This window comes from Natator depressus, chromosome 8, assembly GCF_965152275.1.
Source record: "Natator depressus isolate rNatDep1 chromosome 8, rNatDep2.hap1, whole genome shotgun sequence".
NCBI classification, from domain to species: Eukaryota; Metazoa; Chordata; order Testudines; family Cheloniidae; genus Natator; species Natator depressus.
The window spans coordinates 49,823,287-49,845,172 of record NC_134241.1 but is presented as its reverse complement, the minus strand read 5'-3'; the positions used below and the strand labels follow the sequence as shown (position 1 = coordinate 49,845,172).

General features: G+C 47.6%; 1 protein-coding gene across 1 annotated transcript in view; it reads right to left on the bottom strand.

Annotated features, from left to right (window-relative positions):
- The window catches only part of PAPPA2 (pappalysin 2), a 168,079-nt gene that overhangs the window by 53,180 nt on the left and 93,013 nt on the right, over nt 1–21,886 (bottom strand). The window contains exons 14-16 of the mRNA XM_074962019.1: nt 9,624–9,792; nt 5,040–5,217; nt 2,634–2,847 (exon numbers count right to left, since the gene is read on the bottom strand). Of these exons, the coding sequence (XP_074818120.1) occupies nt 2,634–2,847; nt 5,040–5,217; nt 9,624–9,792 (561 nt within the window). The remainder of the gene's footprint in view (nt 1–2,633; nt 2,848–5,039; nt 5,218–9,623; nt 9,793–21,886) is intronic.

Genomic DNA, 21,886 nt, shown 5'->3' with positions numbered 1-21,886 from the left:
ACATCTGGTAATGTGCAAGGGTATGGATAGCTTCTGAAGCCACTCAAATAACGTAGGCCTGAGAGTTTGACATGCACAGTAGTGGTCTTGCATCTGCTTAGGAAGGACTGGGAAAAAAGGAGCAGAAAGAAGGAGGAAGGCTGGCCTTGTAGTTAAGATACTGGACTGGGACTGAGTATATCAGATCATTTCCTAGCTTGGCCACAGACTCCCTGTATGACCTTGGATAAGTTGCTTCAGGCCGGTTTTTTAAAGGTATTTAGGTGCCTAAAGAGGCAGATAGGTGCCTAGTGAGATTTTCAAAAGCATCTAGGCACCAAAATATCTTTAAAAACCTAGCACTTCCTCTCTCCGCCTGGCTTTCCCACAGGGAAAAGGAGGGTAAATGATCCTGCCTTCCTCCATCTTTTGTCTACTTGCATGATCCCCTCTTTGGGGTAGGGACTGTTTCTTAATGTGTCCATAGAGGGTCTAGCACAATAGGGGCCCTGATCCTCACTGGGGGCCTAGGAGCTACTGTCAGTCATAATCCATTTAACTAGCAGGGCAAAAAATGGATTAGAGAGGAAAAGTCTAACAAAAGCATCACTGCAGAAATATACCACCTACAAAGCATCTATTTGCACAAGCTGAGCTGTGGAGGGAAGGTGGGTTCTCATCCTTACATAACACAGGGTTCCTGATAGCTAAAGCAACATGCTTTATTTTAAATGAATCACCCCGGGAAAAAAAAATAACTCCGGGCCTCACTAAGATCACTGTGCATCACTAGAACAGCAGAGAGTCGCCTACAGGGCATGTTACACCAAGTCCTCCAGAGATAAGGGGGCAGAGTTGGAGTGCAATGCGCTGTGCTCATCTCCGGTCAGCAGAACTAACCAAACCCGTGGCTTCTCTAATTTGCGCTGGGGTTCAGCCCCTGGCTGCCCAGTTTTGTGAACCCAAAAAGAGAGCTTGATAGATTTGCAAAAACCTTCAACTGCCCATAGTCTGTCCAGGTGCAATGAAGGGAAAGCCCCTTAACAGCTCAGTCAGTGCATTTGCCAGATTTGACAGGCTGGAGAGTGCATGGAAAAATAAAGTCTGCACAGTTTATATTGGATATGTAAGTTACTGTGTCCCACTGATTCCAGATGCTTTATAAGTATAACTAACTAATCAGTAAACTCTTAAGTAAACATGTGTAAACCAAGATTTAATCACACATCAACGTTACTCATCCAAGGAATGACTCCCACTGAGCTCAATGGCTTTGGGTCAGGCTCTCACTGTATTTGTTAATGCAGATGTTAATCAGGGACCATCTTCTTCTTCTGCGTTTGTACAGTGCCCAGCACAAAGAGGTGCTGGGCCAGGACTTGGGCTCCTGCATGCTATAGCAATGCACACAAATACTCAGACTACAACCCTGAAATTCCCTCTAGTTTACACAATTTTAATTGCTGAGAAAGCCTTGATTTGCAATGTCGTTTCAGTCCCATGCACCTATCATTATGCATGACAATAATGACTGTACTTCTGTCTGGCTCCTCACAGTTCCAGGAACCCTAACAGTACTTGACAAAGATGTGTGCAGTAATCACTTTATCCATTACGGGGCAGGGGGAAATATGGACAACCATTTCACAGTGCACAGCAGCACTACACCAGGGAGAGCCAGGGAAGAAGAAAATTGCATCCAATTAAAGCTGAAAGGGGAGATTAAATAATCCAAAGGTAATAACCTGATTTGGAATTGAGCCAAGCCCCTGGGGGGTGCACAAACACTGGCTCGGAATCTCTAATGACCATAACCAGCCAGACCTCAGTGGGTCTCACCCCAAAAGACACTGCAGCACCCTCCAGCACAATGGGAGGGTATTGGCTCAGTACAGAGATCAGTGCCCCCGTCTCACCAGGACCATCTCCTACAGAGGAGAAAGCATTTTCCAACTGCAATGTAATTACCTGATTGAAATTTTGCCAGGACACTTGGGTTAACATCTCTGTCCCCACAGAAAATCACCACAAGCTCTTTCATGCCCACGAGCAGTAAAGACCTAGGTTTAATCCCTCATTTCAAAGACAGCTACTCCAGCAGCACAGTGCGCTCACGGTAGACCATCAGCTAATTACCGCCTGAGGCCCTGATTCTGCCTCACTCAGAGACGTTTAACTTTAAGCCAGTTAAGAGCCCCCCTGAAGTCACGGAGATGGCTCACATGCTTACAGTTAAGCACTTGCCTAAGAGAGAAGAGAGACAAGCACCATCTGTGGAACCACCACTAGCACTTCTGGGAGAAGCTTAGTTTTCATCTGAGGTCTCTTGCCGAGCACAGAGCCAGTATACCCCTGCTTAGTCTGTAGGGCTGGATGGCAGGACCTCAATTCACGTGCGCACACGAGTACAATGGAGATTTACATCTTGTTCCCATCAGTTTCCCCACAAACAGGTAAACTTGATTTTTATGCAGTGACGTGTGTGAACACTAGAAAATGGCGATGAATTGTACACACACAGGCAACCAAGCTAACTTGTAAAGCCAGCGTGCAAACATCTTTCTGTCCCCAGTGACTCTACTACAGTAAGCAATAGAGGAGAAGATTAAAGGAACATGGAAAAAGCTTCTGAAACAGAAGAGCTTCAGACTTACTTTCTGGCTTTGCGCTCCATGCCGTCCGCCACGTGGTATCCAGGTTTACACTTATAGCGGCAGACAGAACCCACGTCGTGGTTCCCTTGCAGGCACCGGGGCACCAACAGCTTGGCATTGGCGACCACGTGAGGTGCATCACATTCCAGTTTGCAATAAGCTTCTGGGAGTGACCAGAGCCCATCCTCCAGGCAGGTCAGCCATTGACTCAGTCCTGACTCCATGAGAGAGAAGCAGAGCATGCTCAGAACACAGGATAATTCTAGCAGGACTCCCTGAAGCAGACACAACCCTGTGGGCATGGAAACCAGCAAGAGCTGCTCTTATACAGTCGGATGTCATTGCCAATGAAGTCAATGGAAAGAAACTCATTGACTTCACTTGACATTAGGCCCTTACTGAAACTGACCATTTGAGCGCAGTGGGCAGTCAATGGAACAACTCCTAGGGGAGGAGGGACACCTCTCTATAAAGGAATTTGACAAGCTCTTTAAACTTCCTTCACATCCGCCTTAAAACTCTCCTCTGCTGTGATGCCTGTGGAAAACTCCGCAATGGCTGGATAGCTGATTTATCATGCCAGTCACAATTACCTTGTCTCCTCATGCGTTCCCCTGTCTATTTGTTGTAGCCCCCTGTTGTAACTTGTCTTAAACTGGCAGCTCTGTGGGACAGGGGCCATCAGTTTGTTACAGCGCCTCATGCAATGGAGCCTTGATCTCTAACTGGGGCCCCTAAGTGCTATGCAATTAATACATCAACAACAACAATAGTAATAATAATAATTAAATGCTATCGTTTTCCTTAGGGGCGTGTCAGTGCTTAGCTGTCACCACAACTGGTACCTCAGAAACTCCTAAGATAAATGAATAGGAACAGTCAGACGAGCAATGGGAAATATAGCACCGTCTTCCAACACATTTCTACACCCTCATAAGTGGTTCCTGTGCTGGACAAAATGGAGCCCACCCAGCCTGGAGAACTGAGCAGAAGTCTGTTCTGTCTGGCATGGCATTCCCATCACTCTTAGCTAAGCTTAAGATGCTGTGTTGGCAGCCCCTCCAACGCGTGACGGTGTTCCCGGAGGGCCAGCATCCCAAGGAGCTAGTCATAAGGTTTCTCCTTCCTTTGGATCTCCTGCAAGGTAGTGCCCAGGACTGATGCCACACAGATCATATAATCTATCTTTAGTATTTATTATTATTGATCTAATGCCCACCAGGATGCAAGGCACTTCAATGAGACCATGAAGCCAGCAGGTCCCTGTCTTAATAGCTTACAATTTAAGTTTACAATCCAGTGCTTAGTTCAGATGATGGGACTCTCTGATTTTATCCACTGGGCAGGCATTGTTTCAGCCATTGGACAAGACCATGACATTCTATGGATGGCCCTGCTCCTCTTCCACTGAAGCCGAAGCAAGCCTTCTGCTGACTTCAATGGGAGCAAGAGCTGGTGGAATGAAAACAGACATCTGGATGCACTAGGAGGTTCAATCCTGCCCTCCTTTGCAGCTGAGCAGCCCCACTGAAGGCAACGGTGTTGTGTAGGTCAAAATTTGGCCTGTTGACTATAGGCATTCTTACATGCTGCACTGCTCAGTTCATGCTGGGATCTGCAGACATGCTCACTGTCAGGAAAATCAGATTCATTGACTGTGGTTTGTACCTTCGACAAAAAGAGGAACAATTTTCCTACATTTCAGCTATAAATGTCTCGCTAAATAGGACACCCATTAAAATGATTTATTGTAGGTGATATTAGAGTGCATAAGCTAGTGGAAACTCACACAAAGCCCCAGTGCTTGGAACTGTCAGGACAATAACCCCCAAATCCCATCCATCTCCGTGCTGTAGAGACAGTAACAGCAGCTCTCTTTTCTTACCTTGGCTTCAAACCACAAATTAGAGATTGAGGGATGTGGTGGGCAGGAAGCAACATATGGAGTTATAATGCCATAGGCTGCAGTAGGGGCCTCTGTGGCTACAAAAGGCCCTGTGCTTCCAGGAGTCTAGTGCCACATACATACACATGCCCCTCAGCCAGTGTGCCATTCTTTGATTCCCCATCCGACTGTCCCCAGCAAAGCCCTCCCCCGATCCCGATTTGGCCAGCTGCACTTCTGCTCCACTCCTGGCTTCCCAGATCTATGTAAAGGGGCTAACAGAGGCTGCACAAGCACATGGGAGGGGACATTCCCATGGCTTGAAGTGGCAGGCAGCAAGTGGCCATGGAGGTTGCCATTAGTACTTGGGGGGAAGGAGACAGATAAAGCACATCTTCCCAGGCGGCCTCAGAAGACCTAAAGCCTGCTTGGCCGGCACAGTCAGAACAACACTGGTAGGGATGGAGAGGCAAAGCTCAGCTCTGAACGGGACAAGGATGGACGCTTGTGGCATCCCGTACCTTGAAGCTTAGCTGGCTTGATGCAGGCGAAGGAGCAGCGCTCCAGGAACGTGGTCCCGGTGGGGCAGGAGAACTCAGCATAGTACACGTGTGACTGGTCAGGAACTCCGCAGTCCACGGGGTTGCAGGTCACGGATCTGTCCCACCTCCCGGAGTTGCATGTCAGCAGAAACTCTTTCTAAGAAGAGAACATGCCAGCTTCTGATTTTTATGAATGAGTTGTAGTCTAAAGGTAGGTCTACATGGCACAGACCTTATGGTGGCACATAGAGCACATACTCTGCATGCTCCCCCAGCATGAGTATAAAAACCAGTGAGGCACGGTTTCAGTGAGGAGAGTAAAGACAAGCCTGAACCTTATCAGTATGTACCCTACATGGCTCTACACACCCGTCTACACTGCTGTTTTAGCAGTCTAATGTCCCTTTGCCTCCCCGCTGCAGGGAAAAATTCCAGCAGCTCCCCACAGCTGGAGCCTTTCACTGAAGTGTGTAGCTACACATTGCAGCATGGACGCAGCTTGCTTGTCACTGCAGTGTGTAGCGACATGTACCCTACACACCGCAGCCAGTGGTGTGTGGCATAGACACAACCTAGAAGTTACCACAGTGGCAAAAAGGCTGGCCTAGGTTTCAAAGAATTGCAGTGTCTCTCCCTTCTTTCCTCCGCTGGGACACCATGCTCAAACCATCCCTTGTCCTGCACAAGGCATGTGCTCGGGTTGCCGTCTCCGGGAGCACAATGCATGTGTGGCCCCATGCTACACAGTGGGGCCTTTGCGGTAATGTAAGGGTCATCTACATTAGAGATGTTTGCAATCAGTTAGTAGTGTGGTGGACTCCACAAAACACATGGTTAGCACACAGCTCCTAAGCCAGGCTGTAATATGTCAGAAAACATGACTTGGTCTTTTCTACGCTGCAAAATAGAGCCTTATTTTAACCATATCAGAGGACAGCCGTATTGTAAGTGGGTCTTCCAAGCTTATTTTGCTATTCTGTATAGACCCACAGACACGTGGGAATTTGGATTACTGGATAACCAGGAAAACAAACATAGTTAAGAAATCCCCTTTACACAACAAAAGAACTATCTGAGGCTCTGGTTACAATCTGTCAATCACATTATAACCCTGATCACGATCAGGTTCGAAATGTGGTACACCCATGTCGTGTGTGTAGTCAACCATGTTACAACCTGGCTGCAAACTCACTGAATAGCTGCAGAACAAACAGGCCCCTACATATGTAGCCCAGTTCAGGGGCACCGTTAAATTGTGGCACCGCATGTGCGCAATGCAAGATGGAGTCACATTTTAAACAATGTTTTTTCTACAGTGTAGAAATTGCAATGCAGTATCTATCACTGTGGTGGAGGACATCTGAAAGTGCATTGCACCAATTTTAAAGCCACCTATAATCCTTTGCCCCTTGCATGGGGAAGTGGGGCTGGATGGGATAGCCACTTGGATTTTCCCAGAATGCACTGAAATAAATCCAGTTGTGTGGCACATGGGTTACCCTCCAAAAATGTGTGGATGTGGTGAGCTACATTAGCTATAACCATAACCCTGGCTACATGAAGCACGATTTCTTCTGCAGCGTAGACGAGGCCTACATGGAGCAGCACAGGACAGTGACACTTACCTGCCCAGCAGCATGGGAAATCACAACAGAAGCATTCCTAAAGCATCACCATCCCACCAAATGCTCACCGCATAATAATGGCTCTAGCACTGCAAAACTCACTACAGGCCACTTGCAACATCCCATCTGCTGGGTCACAGCCTCAAGCCCAGCCCTGCCCATACACTTCCCATTTGACTGCCAAATGTTGAGAACTCCCACCAGGCAGATTTATGTTGTGTGGCTTCATTTTAGAGGCAAAAGGAACATTTTGTTTCTCGAGAATGGACCAGTGTGCATTACGGAACCCGCCGTCCAATGACATCTGCCTTGACCCACCTAGGGAGTAGCTGGAAGGCCATATAATTAATAGCATTTGAGGAGAGACAGGGGCCAAGCAGCCCATCTAGATTCATCCATCTGCCTGATTAATCTTCATACTCTAATAGTTCTTTAAGTGCCCATCTAACTACTACTTAAGGGATTCAGAGTCGCCGCCGTGTTAGTCTCTAAGGTGCCACAAGTACTCCTTTTCTTTTTACGGATAAGACTAACAAATTTATTAGTGCATAAGCTTTCGTGAGCTACAGCTCACTTCATCGGATGAAGCTGTAGCTCACGAAAGCTTTGCACTAATAAATCTGTTAGTCTCTAAGGTGCCACAAGTCCTCCTTTTCCTTTTACTACTGAAGCGAAACACATTCACAGTTGCATTGTCCATTCCAGACATGAACTGCTTCCAGCCTCAGGAAAAAGTCTCCGAAACGCTCCTTATACCCACACCTATCTTCACCTCACTTCACTCTGTGCTCTCTTGTCCGGTGCTGGAGAGAGGAGTCACCTTGACAGACTCAAGTCCAGCAGTCCATACTTATTGGTACTGCAAATACAGTATGGATTGTGCCCAGCACCCTGCCAAAGGGACTCTACCTCAACCTGCAAGGATCATTTCTAGGGCAGTTCAATATCTAGGCCCTTCGGTCCTTGGTCTCCCAGCTAACAAGGGGGCTAGCAATAGTGGTGGTTTATAACACAGACCCTTGCCTGCTAGGAAATAGGCCAAACGAATGTCATGCAGACTAGAACCAGTGACCAACAGAGAAAGAAAGGCTCCATATCCTATTATCTAGCTCCTCATCCAGATTCCTTCAAATGCATCTCCCTTAACCTACTTTTTTCTGATCAAAACACGAGCAAGTACCTTGCCCTTTAACAGTGACAACACTCTGGAGACACCTGTCATTCTAGTCTCTCCCTCCGGAACTGTCATGGGCTCATGTCATCTGTTCCTCTGGTACGCCACCCAGAGTACTTCCTGGGCCTTCGCCCAATGCCACAACCATCACCTCCGCTTGGCCTTCAGTTCCTCTCTGGATAATATGCTTGTCTAACAGATTGAATTTGCAAATGCTGTATGTGGCAATTTAATTCATTCATCAGGACTGGCCCTCTGGGGTGCAGAGAGCAGCATATTGCCAAACATACTGCTCAACAGCCGCTTCCGTGCTAGTGCTGCTGGACAAGCAGGGGGATGTGGCACAGGATTGACCCACAGGTCGCCAGGATAAATTCAGAAGTGAGCTGAGGCGTGGGCAAGAGGGAATTTAGCTGGGCTGAATTCATCCCTGATGTACTTCCACTGACTTTAATGGAGTTCCATCAGAGATGGCCTTGAGTCTAAGGGCTTGTCTACATGGGAACATCCAGGAAAATTAATCTGAATTAAGGAAAGGTGTGAATTTGAAGTGGATTAGTTAAAACTCACTAAACCCCTGTATAGACACTGTTAATCAGAATTAAAGTGACCTTAATTTGGTTTAATTCACTTTGAAGACTGAGGCTACTTTAATTCTGAATTTCCGTGTTCTAATCCACTTCAAATTCACACCTTCTGTTAATTTGAATTAATCTTCCTGGATGTCCCTGTGCGGACAAGCCCTAAGAGAGAGCATGGGGGTGTAACTTGCCAGGAAAGGGGATTGCTGGAGGGAAATCCGCTAATAAGGAAGGCAGAGGAAGGTGTACATTCAGGTAGCTCCCCTCACGAACAGCTTTTAATGTACAACTTTGTTTATCCTTTTCCAACCCCTCATGCAAATGACACCAATTTAGATATGCTCTCACTCAGTTAGACTCCCTTATGCCCACATACTGATGTCAGATTTGCATGCCGTGATGAAGTGGGGAATTTTCATGGTATTTTGTATGACTATTGTGTGTGCCTCCATTTCCCCTCAGTGCTGCATGTTTAACAAGGAGGTAGGGAAAGGGTGTTTGCTCTTTGCAGAGACACAGAGATCCAAGTGTGACTAGCAGAACTTGCAGTAGGAAAGGCAGACCACAGGGGAGCAGCAGGGTAACAGTGGCTGCTTTCTTCCCTTCTGGTTCACCTCAGTCCCACATCCGTGAAATAGACTACTACCAGGGGAGAAGTGGGATGAAGGAGGCACATCTCTTCTGCATACCAGTAGAAATCAAATCAAGGGGTGATCCTGTACCCATGACAGATGTGCCCCCTTATTGAAAGTGTTCCTGTATTTGGAACCCAGAAGAGAGATCCCCAGGAAAACTTCTCTCCCCACACAAGTATCTTTACACCCTGGGGGATATTTCTTCACTTCACAACAACATCCTTCAGTTTGGCTTGACTGGCAGCCCTGGTGCCAAACAGGCCCCAGACTGACAGAGCAGTAGGTGGCACAGGTCAGGACTGAGGTGCATTAGCAGGGCTGTGAGGGGCCCAGGTCTGGAACTGCAGCGTGCCACGGATTGGGACTGAAGGGCACTGGTCTTGCTGAGGGTGGTGGTCCTGTCCTGGAATAGAGCAGGGGGTGTTGTGGGTCAGGACTGTGGTGCGCTGGCAAAGCTGGGGGTGCCCCAAGCAAGCTGGAGGGAGCTGAGTAGCAGCCACTCAGTCAGATTGCATGGTTATTTCCACCAGAACTTGCAACCAACTCACCTCTCTGGGGCTCAGACCCTTCCCGCTGCTGGACTGGAGGACAAATCCCTTCTCACAGGCAACAGTGCATTTCATGTGTCCCAGGCCACTGGACGTGCAGTTCACCAAAGCATGGTCGAGCTGCAGTGGCATGCAGCTGCCTTGCTCCCCGCAGGTCTGGTGGGCGCAACTGTAGAGGAGACAAAGGTGGGAAAGGAGAATCAAAAGGCAGTTCCCCATGGTGGGGAATCCCAGGGCTTCTGCAGCAAGAGGAGCTCCTCCCTTACGGCATCACAAGGGAATGCCCCATGTGCCAGCACCCTGCTTGGGATGGGTCAGCACAGTCGGTGTTCAGGGCTCCAATGTGAAGCCTAGGACAGTGCAGACAACACCATGGTTGGATTTGGGGTTCTCTCAAATTGGCAGGCTGCAAAGCTCAGCTCATTCTACACCCGCCTCTTTGGTTTCCTAAGGGAGACGCTGGATGGCAGATGGTTAACACAGGGAGTTTCCCTGCAGTCTAGTCCTGTATTAATTAATCTGCAGAGGTAGCAGAACCAGTAGAAGGATGGAGCAAAGGGGCTCAAACCACCCCATATCCAACAGCTTCGTATTTAGGCATGCACTCATGAAGGTTTGCTCTGGGGACAGAAGATGTGTTCTTCTGCCCAGGGGTTACTGGATCCCAGCATATTCCCCACTCCCCCGGCTCTGCCTCAATTTAATCTCCATCTGCTCCCAGCACACAAACTCCCACACACGAACAGTTAAGGCCCCAGTCCTATGCTTGGGCAAGAGGCAGTGCTGTCTAGTGGACAGAGCAGTACAGTGACAGCCAGCGGAACCTAAGTTTTGTTCCCAGCTCTTCCACTGACCTGCCATGTGCGTGACCCTGGACACCTCACTTCACCCCTCTGTGCTTCTGTTTCCCCTCTCAGCCTTCACCTGTCTGATCTATTTGGGCTGTAAGCATTTAGAGGTGTGGACTTCCTCTCACTATGGGTGCAGCACCTGCTGCAATGGGGCCCTGATCTCAGTTTTAGCCACTAGGTGCAGTGTGAATCAGACCCTAGAAACCCGGGGGAACAGCATTTTAGTTAACGAGACTGCGCAGGCACCAGGATCAGCGCATGTGAATCCAATCGCAGGATCAGGGCCCAAGCGGGCATGTTTTTCAAAGGCACATTTCCAGGACATTATGGAGCTGTTCAAACAGATAATAAGAGCCAGTCTAGCAAGAGCAGGCTTTGACTGCAAAAGGTAAAAATGGCCACAAAAAAAATCCCACATGACAATTTAAAAAGATCGAAGGTTCCTTTTGCAGGCAAAGGGATTGTTCCAATATTTCCCCTCCCTGAGACTATCCTTTTAAGAAATGCTGGGCCAGATCGTCAGCTGTTGTCAATCAGTGTAGCTCCACTGACTTGAGTGATGAATTTATGCTACTTGAGGATTCACACCATTTTCCCCCCCTCAGCTCTTCATTAGAAAATAATAACTAAGGGCACATCCTGAGAGGCGCTGAGCATCTTGCACTTCCATGGGAGCTGCAGGTGCTCAGCATCTCACAGGATCAGGACATAAAATGATGCTGCTTGGGGATCTGCTTCCCACATCTCTGCATCCCTAAGGGGACCCTGCTGGCCCCAGGAAATCAGAGCCCCCTGGAAACTCAGAAAAGCTGTGACAGCTGAGTGGGGATGTTCAAACAAGGGGCTTTGAGGTGACCCTATGAATTTTAAGGATCCCCAGCCCTGCCTGAAAGAATCCCAGTACAACCCACGGCCACAAGTGAACAGTGAGTTGCTCCATGGCACACAGCCCCCACACAAGGGACCTCCCCAGAGGTTTGGGTTTACTCTACAAACTGTAAGCTAAAGCTTCTCACCTCTAATGCAAGCCTGCATCTCTAAGCCATGTGTTAATGGTTGTCAGATGGAAACGGGGGCAGGGGCTAGGCTACCGGGCAAATCCCAAAGAAATCACTCATCATTTAGCTACACAAGTTAAAACAGTACAGTACTCATCTGCGCTCACACACAGTCTCCCACATACTCTCACACCTGCCCCTGAGCAACACTGTGCTCATCTGCACTCACACACAGTCTCACGCACACACACGCTGTCACACCTATCTCAGAGCGAGCGATACCTGCATCAGCGGAAGGAGATCTGTATTTGGTATACACTGTGACAACTCTTGTATAGCTTGTCGTGCTATTAAAGGGTTGTGAATTGAATTAAAACATTCAATCACATTCAGACACACAAACATATAGGAGTCTCTCGAGTCCCGGGCTATCCTGTAACCACTCGACCAGCCTTCCTCCCCTAGGGTCACTCTTGTGTGCGGGCACCCCCCAAAAAAACACACTCTCCCTATGGAGACCTCCACAAACCCAATACACATGTAGCCAGCTCCTGCAAAGGCTGCATCAGCAAAGCACTTAGCTGAGGGGTTTGCGTACTGGACAGTTATACACTGCAGCTAACTACATTCTGGATTGAACAATGTGTGGAAGATCAGGCCAGGTCTACACTTACAACGCAGGTCAACATAGCTACGGAGCTCAGGCCTCAACACCCCTTGAGTGCTGGAGCTACGCTGACCTAACTCCTGGTGTAGACACAGCTAGGTTGGTGGAAGAATGTTTCTGTCATCCTAGCTACCATCACATAGGGAGGTGGTGTTCCTACAGTGACAGGAAAACCCCTTCTGTAGCTGTAGTCTGTGTCTGCACTACGGGGTTACAGCAGCATAGTTCTGAAGCCATGGCTATGTCACTACAACATCTGTAGCATAGACATGGCCTCAGACGCTCTCCTTTGTTCCTCTCAGCCCATCTTCCCTCCTCTGCGACTTCTCCTGTCCCTCTTCTCTCCCCACAGGGCCATCTTGATCTCTGCTTTGATTCAGCACCGCAGGCCCGGCAAGGAAACTGTCAAGTGTTGGTGTTAAAAAGGGAAATGTGCTACAAAATGTGGAGTAACTGTGGGTCAAGGATTTGGGCTTTACCTACTCTCAACAGGAGATGTCCTTGCTACCCATGAGCACCATCATGCATGCAGCCAGGAATTTAGTCTACTTATTACAGTAAAAGACGAGTATAAGGAACAATGGCTTTGTGATTATGGTGCTGGCCTGGTGCTCAGGGTTCACTCCTGGCTCTACCATAGACTCCCTGTGTGATCTCAGGCAAGTTGTGCTCTCTCTGTGTCTCATTTCCTTAACCTTTCTCTCTCACACGCACACATCCTGTCTTCTCTATTTTGATTCTAAGCTCTTCAGGGCAGGGACCAGCTCTCATTGAGTGTCTGGACAGCACCCAGCTCAACGGGGCCTTGGTCTCTCAGCTAGAGTCTCGAAGTGCTACTGTACCACAAACAAAAATAATCACACCGCATTCTGTACAAAAGATATTCAGAGTTATCAGGGAGAGAGTGGGGCAGCTTTCAAAATGTGATTTACCCTCACATTGCTCCCTGTTTGTGAAGAGGGTTCACTTCCCCACCAAGCAAACACAGCCATTGCTTGGATAAAACACGGCTACTCTGTCACTGACCACAGCGATACTGCACAACTATCGAGTAAATGAAGAGGGAATGCTGGATCCATTTAAAATTGCAGAGGGAAATTAAATACACAGAATGTAATTACCTGGAATGGAATTTGGCCAAGACATTGGGGTTTATGCTCCGACTCTTACAAAAAAGTTCCAGGGGATATTTAGTGATTGCAAGTGCTCAAGACCTTGGTTTTATGGCTCCACCAAAAGGAAGTACCTCCAAGAGGCACAGCACCCTAAAGCTGCTGAGAGGGAAGAGCACTACCTAGTGCAGGGGTGGCCAACCTGAGCCTAAGAAGGAGCCAGAATTTACCAATGTACATTGCCAAAGAGCCATAGTGATATGTCAGCAACCCCCCATCAGCTCCCCCACGCTGCTCCCAGCACCTCCCACCCACCGGCAGCCCTGCCGATCAGTGCCTCCCCTCCCTCCCCGCACCTCCCGATCAGCTGTTTCGTGGCATGCAGGAGGCTCTGGGGGAGAGGAGGGGGAGGAGCGAGGGCATAGCAGGCTCAGGGGAGGGGGCAGAAACAGGTGGAGTGGGGGCAGGGCCTGTGGCAGAGCCAGGGGGTTTAGCAGTGAGCACCCCCGGCCCATTGGAAAGTTAGCGCCTGTAGCTCCAGCCCCGGAGTTGGTGCCTATACAAGGAGCCGCATATTAACTTCTGAAGAGCTGCAGGTGGCTCCGGAGCCAAGTGTTGGCCACCCCTGACCTAGTGAATCAGCCACACAGCTTCCTGTAACAGCTGGGGTCCCCCTCTGACCCCGAAGGTCTCCCATCCAAATCCCAAGTTGACCCAAGCCAGCTCACCTTGTGAGAGCTCACAGGCTGCTAGCACCAGGTGGTACAGCTGCAGGAACCATCTGTGTGGAAGGAACCCACTCAGCACCACAGACAAATACTCATTGAGCGAAGTCACCAAAAAATGCTGCGGACTTATGTGGAGAATGAACAGAACTCATTGCTGACTCCAGCCACGTCCCATTAGCCAAAGTTGCCATGGAAATCCGCGCGGAACAGCTCATTCAGGGTTGGGGGCGGATGGAGGAGGGGGAAATGGCAAGAGAAAGGACCACAAAAAAAGGGCTGTTTTTCCTGCACAGACCTGTTTATGAAGTGAGAAATGGTTTCAGGGCAGCCGCTGCAAATTCTTTCACTAGCTTATATTTCCATTTGCTTCCTTTTGAAAGAATTTGTTTTATGAGCACAGCGCTTGTCAGGTCATTAGCTTCCGAGTGCATCTGGTACCAATTGTAGACCTCCCTCTCCTCTCTCTCCATGAGGTTGTACTGCTCCATAACTATGCCCCCAATATCCAAGGGCACAACCCTTCCCCACCCCTGTGTTTACCTCCCATTGAATAATCTGAGCTCTTATTCAGTGTAACCTTCTCAGGTGTGTGGATGTGTGTGTGTGTGAAGGGGGGTTCTTTTCTCTTGAGACATTTTCTTGTCTCCAGTCTCACACTAACAAGGAACATGACAAGGGAATTTGCTTATTTTCTGCAAGCCACCTAAGGATGCCACTTTTATTACTACTGATTAATTGCATTGGCGTAGCACCAGGGGGCCCTAGTCCTGGACCAGGACCCCACTTTGCTAAACACTGTACAAACATAGAACAAAAAAGTGGTCCCTGCCCTGAGATGCTTACAGTCACTGGGAGTTTGTCCTGTTCTTACTTCTGTGGCACTTTATAAGACCAGGTCCATGCCACAAAGATGTTACAATCTACTATAGAAAGGCAGGTAAAGACATCAAGCTGGAAGAGGAATATTGGGGTGACAAAAGCAGGAAGCCTGCAATATTGACTTCTGTGCCACAGCACCATGACATCTGCTGCACACCCATGTTGTGACGCAACTTCGTAAGCTCATGAGCCAGCAACACAGCGTCAGCATGCTGTGCTGCAGTGATGCTGCGGAGACGTTTGAAGACCATTTAATATGCTGCTTGCCAGTTCTGATACAGAACAGGGCCTTGCCAGTACTGGGGATGGGGTGACAAGTGTAGGCTGTGGGCTCAGAACTACGACAGCTACAATAGTGCTTAAAAATGGCTGGGTCAAAAGCTCTGCTGGCATAAACCTCAGAGGAGTTATATCAAGGGAGGGGACTTGACTTGGTTGTCTCCAGAATCGTTTCAATGATCACGGACCACAGCTTTCCTTTTCAGGAGAATATTGTTAATAAAAAGAACATCATGTACTGTGGCAGCCTTTAGGATCCCATTATGCTAGGCACTGTACAAACACGCAAAAGATGGTCTACGTGTTGCAGCCAGCTTAGAGGCTAGAATCTATAGCAGATCATGGTTTGGTGTGATTCTCAGGAACAAGTGTCTGTCCATAATGACCCATGGAATCTATACGCCCCTAGCAGTATCTGTGGGGACATGACATAGACAGCACAGCTCTGTCCTCAGCGTGAAATAGATTTTTCTTTCTCTTGTTGATTATAACAGATGGATACAGCTTATCCTGTCAGCCCACTCTTGCAGTCCTATGACACTTAGGTATTTTGGATGCGGGTCATGCAAGGAAAATCAAGTAGGCAAGATTATTCTTTTCCTCCATGCAACATCTCGAAAAATACTGGTGTTTGTATCCCAGCCCCTTCTGCAGCCCAAACAAATGATTTGTTGTGACATTTTGGCAAATGGCCATTCTGGCAAACAACTATGTGATGCTTTGACCCGTCCCCTGGGTCTTGAGGACAAAACTCATCAACCAAACAAAATTTCAAATCTGGAAATACGTGAAACTGCTCAAAGATGGCTCCAATAGCTGTGAAACTGCAGGATTTTCAGAAAATTGGACCAATTTTGCAAGCAAAGCAAAATATGAAAACCTCAAATTTCTGAAAACATGACAATTTGGATTTTATTGTGAATATTTCAAAGAGCCCAGAAAATACTGGTGGGTTTAACCAAACCAAACAGAACCTTCTAAGGCACCATAAATCATCCATAAATCTGCTGTAACATCTGCCCAGGCTGCAGTCTCGTTGGCTGCTATCAAAACAGCCTTTAAAATTAAACTGCAATTTTAACAAGTGAAAAGTATTATTAGAAGTGATTTCTATACTGCTGTCAATGCACAGGGTGATGGATAATGGAAGCTCAAGGCTACTGAAGTCATAGGGAGTCTTGGAATTGACTTCAGTGGGCTTTGGATCAGGGCCATGCTGCCAATCAAATAAGAGATGCCTACCCCAAAGCAATCTGGCAAAAACAGATTGATGGATAAATGAGGAGAGGTGACTATATGTGTGAGAAGTTATGTCAGTGCAGTTTCTATTGGAAATCTCCATGGTCTTTTGTGGAAGGAAAAAGAATTTCCTCTAGGATCTCATGTTTCTATAGCAGTGGTGGAGATTTCTCCCCTTGGTGGAGCATGATGCAATGTGGTGCGATGGTTGGGAGAGTCTTCTCTGATGTTTTCTTTTCCCTCAAACCAAAGCAGCTTCTTTGAGGAAGGTGCTTGTTCCTGTTACTTTAATACAATTTCATTCTCTTTGCCACACTCATTTGGGTATGTACAGGGAGAGTTGAGCAGGGAGCATTTTTGTGTCTCCTTTTCTAATAATTATAGTATGTTCCCCATCCAAGATATCACCTTCTATCAAGGACTCTCATGGCACCTTACAGACAATAACTAATTAAGTCTCAAAGTCCCTGTGGGGCAGGTAAGTGTCATTATCCCTACTACACAGATAGAGGAATATAGCAATGAGACTTGCCAAATAGCTCAGGAGGGCAGTGACAGAGCCGGGGACTGAACCCAAGAGTCCTGACTCCCAGTCGGACAACAAGATCTCAACACTAGAGCAGGATTGGTGGGAACGGATTCCTGATTCCCTCTTTGACAGCGACAGCAAGTCTTTCACTTCTGAGGCATAAACAAAGGGGCCGTGTATACACAGGGCCTCTCCCTGCCAGGTGCTATAGTTGAGATTCATTGGCCAGCACCCTGAGATACTGATGACAGCTAGCTGGTGAGACTCAACCTGGACAGCATTAGAATAGCGCTTGTAGGTTATAGGAAGTCACTGAAAAGAACTGGCAGATTTGGGGGGTCCTGCTGGATTCTCAGCTGCTTCTGATTGGATAATGAGCAACATCAGCCAACACCACTGATTTGATACCCACATTTGGCTAGAAGGTTATGACCTTTTTTCATTACAGATAAGAACCTCACTACAGTTATACATGCCTTTGTCACTGTGAGGTTATCTATCCATCCATCCATCCATCCCATTTATAATACATGGTCATGCCAAGCATCACATCAACACCTATAATAGACAAACTATGATACAAATTGGAAAAATGTCTATAAACTGAGTTTCCGTGAGTCACAATTGCTTAGTTAGCTAGTAATTAAAAAAATTGTTTCTGGTCAAACTGAAAATTAAATTTTTATGAATTGAAAAAGAGGATAAAAATCTTGTTTTCGGTGAAATGAAATGTTTCATTTTGACTCTTTTTAAAAGATTTTTGATATTTTTAAAAATAAAACATCCACCTATCCAAGCCTCCAAGAGCAATTTCAATCTCTCCTTACACTGCACATTCCACCAACAAGTTGTGGTCCTTCCCCGCAGACGTGCACAACCAACTAGCAAGGGTTCTCCTCAGAGCCCGTTTCAAGTGGCCACAGGAATCTCATGCAGTTTATTCTCATCCCAAGTGCCACACTGAGAAATCCAGCACTGAGTCATCCCCTTATGTCCTGGGAGCTCACTGACAGGGACTCCTCAAATTGCCTTCAAGGATTCTGCAAGCTGGCTCCTGGTTCCTAGGATGAAGAGGGCCTTTCCTGTCCTATTATTTGAGCTAGTGTCTCCTTTTTTAGAGATGACCAATCATGCGGTATCTCATTTCCTCACGCTAACGAGTACATTTCTCACTGGGAAGGCGAGTCACCTTCAGCCCTTACATAATTTTTAACCTTCCCCCTTTCTTTTGTATTTCTAAGGTGCATTTCACTGACACATATATGTGCTAAATGGGTAGGGGATAGTATCTAACATAGAAGCCACAAGGCCTTGGAGGAAAAATCTCCCACTGTTCTTTACATTGCTCAGGTCCACTGCTGTTGGCAACGTTAGGAGCCCTAGTGTAGAGGCCGTTCCAGCCGCTGACCTAGTTTTAAGCACCTCGTTGGTTAGACTTGCTCCCAGCAGGGTTAGATGATGCTGTGCTGGAAACGGCAGGCAGCTGGTGTGCCAGCTTTGCTCTGATTTCTACCAATGAATCAATGTTAGTGACTTCTCTGGCGTAGACAGGGCCTATGTGACAATTACAAAGAAGGCTGGAGCAGGACTACTTTGCCCACCTCTCTGCCTCTGGGCAAGGAATGCAACATCCTTGAATGTACTGCTGGAAATCGAGTCTATCACCCCTATCCCTTTAAAAATGGCTTTTTGGAAGAGACACTTTAGTCAAACACAAATTATTGGGATCAATACAGGAATAACTGGCTGAAATTCTCACAGGTTTCAGAGTAACAGCCGTGTTAGTCTGTATTCGCAAAAAGAAAAGGAGTCCTTGTGGCACCTTAGAGACTAACCAATTTATTTGAGCATAAGCTTTCGTGAGCTACAGCTCACTTCATCGGATGTGAGCTGTAGCTCACGAAAGCTTATGCTCAAATAAATTGGTTAGTCTCTAAGGTGCCACAAGTACTCCTTTTCTTTTGGCTGAAATTCTGTGGCCTGCGCTATACAGGAGGGCAGATTAGATGATCTAATAGTCCATTCTGGCCTTCGAATCTATGAATTTAAGCATCTGTGACAAAGGCAGAGGCCTTTTCAATGCAGTTGTGTACCCTGAGCTATGAAAATGTGTTTTTATTGTAGATTATAAATTGAGTGGAATGGAGCGAGATGGCTCAAGCATTTTGAATAGCCAATGTACAAGACATTAAGCTCTAGAAATGGCCTGCATGTAGCAGAAGAATGAGCATTGCCCACAAAAAAGCCACATGCACCTATGTTTGTCTGCATTGCCATATTAGGGCCCTGGCCCTGGGCATTCTGGGGACAGGCAAACAGCTCACCAGAACGAGTTCCCCAGGTGGCAGAGCTCAGCCATCAAATTCTACCTGCCTGTCACTAATGCCCAAGGAATGCCCCATAGGTCAGTCACCACTGCTTGAGGAGAAGCAGCTGGAGTCTATTCATGCCTAGTTCAAAATCCAGCCCTACAAACTAGGATTATCAAGATCTGAATCTCTCCCCTAGAAATGTGGGGGGGGGGGGAGGGATCCCCCCAGGTCTGGTGACAGGCACGTGGGTGGGGCAGCCTGAAGGAAGCTTGCTGTGATGCAGCCCAGGCTGTATGTGATAAACGGGGCTCTCAGTCCCACACCTTTCACCAGTGCTAAACTAGCCTGAAACAAATGTTTTTCAAACAAACTTGTGTATCCCTTTCTATTTCATTCACATCCCCTCCCTCTCACACTTTCCTGGCTCTTCCCCCCACTCCTATCCTCTCCTTCCTTCCTTTGTTTCCCTCCTCCCCTCCCCCACTCCGCCATCCCTTCCTGACCCACATATTGCCCTAGTCCTCCCATTACCATCCCCACCAAGAGGCTGGCTCTGGGGCTGTGGTTAGGTCCAGCTCTCCTTTTGAGGTTCACCCCCTCAGTAGGGGATAGCCCAGCTTTGGAGGGGCCTGGGAGTTAATTACCAAAACCTAAGGCCAAATCATTCCTGAGTAAAAGTCAGATACTTGGGCTTGAAAGCTAAGGGAACAGCTTAGGGAACTGCAATTCTTCCCTTGCTGAACAAGAAGAGGCAAAAATTAAAAACTTCCAAAAAACCAAAACCAGATTTCTCTTTAATCCTTTAAAACTTTGGGGGGGGGGGGGGGAGGGGAGAATAAGAATACAATGCAGACTGGATTTCAATAGTGCCAAGGCACTTCCCAGCACAAGCAAACGTAAACTCCAACAGGCTAAAAATAAAAAGGCAGTTTAAAAAGGCAATAAATAAAACCTGCTGCCCTGACTTGATGTACAGTCCATACCAAAGAAAACAGGAGGGAATGTGGCTCAGTGTTCACATGCAAAGGGAAAGGCTGGATGGAGAACAAAAGCAATTAACTGGAAGGGGCTGAAGTACCAGGCAGAGGCACCGCTTCAGATACTTTGGGTGCAACAAGGGTATGTCTACACAGCACTGGAAGTGAGCCTCCCATCCCGGGTAGGCCGACTCACGCTAGTGGGGCTCAAGACAGCATGCTAAAAATAGCACTATGAGCATTGCAGTGTGGGCTCTCAAGCCCACACAACCTCCTGGCTATTTTCAGCACACTAACTTGAGCCCTGCCAGCGCGAGTCTGTCTACCGGGACTGGGAGGCTGCAGTGTAGCCATGCCCTGTGTAGGATGTCGTTGGGCTAGTTTGCACTGGAAGCACTACATTGGCGCAGTCGCACCGATGCAGTGTGCCTGGTGAAGATGCTCTATGCTGACAGGAGAGAGTCTCCCACTGACATAGCGCCGTTAGGTCGCTGTACCTTGCGTCACTCGCGAGGGTGTCTTCTTCACTCCCCTGTAAATTACAGTTCCTGGATCCTAAGGCATTAAGGGAAGATCCACTGAAGTCAACAGAAAGACTCCCACTGGCTTCAGTGCGCTTTGGCTCAGGTCCTAACGAGGTACATGCTGAAGTCATTCCTTCCTTGCTGCTGGGAGCTTTCAATGGCTCACCCCACGTGGGCTCGGGGAGGACAGCAACTCAGTGTCCCAGCATTGGCACAGGGAGCAAGCACAACCTTGTGCTCCTGGAGTGCCAGTTGAGGAGGGGAGTCAACGTGCTGACATCCACTCTGCACCCCTGACCCAGCACGGTGTTAGAGGACACGGAGGGTGGGGGCATCTTTTGGATGAGACAACATTCAAAGACCTGACAGCTTGTGATCCTTAAGGCAGATTCTTTACTCCCTCTAATTCCTCCTGCAGTTTCACCTGGGGAGACTAATCGCTTCCCCTCTTTGAAACAACTATGTCTCGTTGCCAGTGTAGAATGATTGCCATGTTCCCCGGAGATGCCTGCATTTCATGTGCGGGTGTGTGATCTCTTCATTGTAGTACAGGCTGCAAAGCACTTTGGGATCCTTCAGGATGAAAGATGCAAGAGAAACAAAGGGATGTTATTTTTATTATACTGGAAATGAAACTAGACTAAGGCCCGGAAACCTCTTTTTCCGAGTCTCCTTTGTTACTTTTGTGGGGTTATTTTTAATAATAGGCTTACATACACAGTGTGTGTGTGGTCAGTTCAATTCTTTACTGGAACACCAAAGATTTCATCTTTTACTGGTGAGTGGAAGTCTCTGAACCTGCTAATATGTTATATTTCTGAACTTTTATGAGGTATTTTCTTCCCAGACTCCACCTGCATTTATGCCCAATGTATTATTAGGCTCTGTTTTAATACTGTTGTATGTTTGTTTTGGACTTGAAAATCATTTTTAAAATGAAAGAAAGGGGGAAATAATTAGCCTGGCACTTCCAGAGCTGATAAAGAGGCTTTGTTATTGTTATTATGGCTTCTGCAGACTGGGAATTAGGGGGTGCTGGGCTTTGTGGGTCCTCTGCCCCCCAGGTATGGGACCCTGTTGTCCACAAGATGGGGATGATATGAATATGTTGTACTTCTAAAGCCCATGTCATCCGAGCTACCCAAAGCACTTTTCTGACTCCTAATGA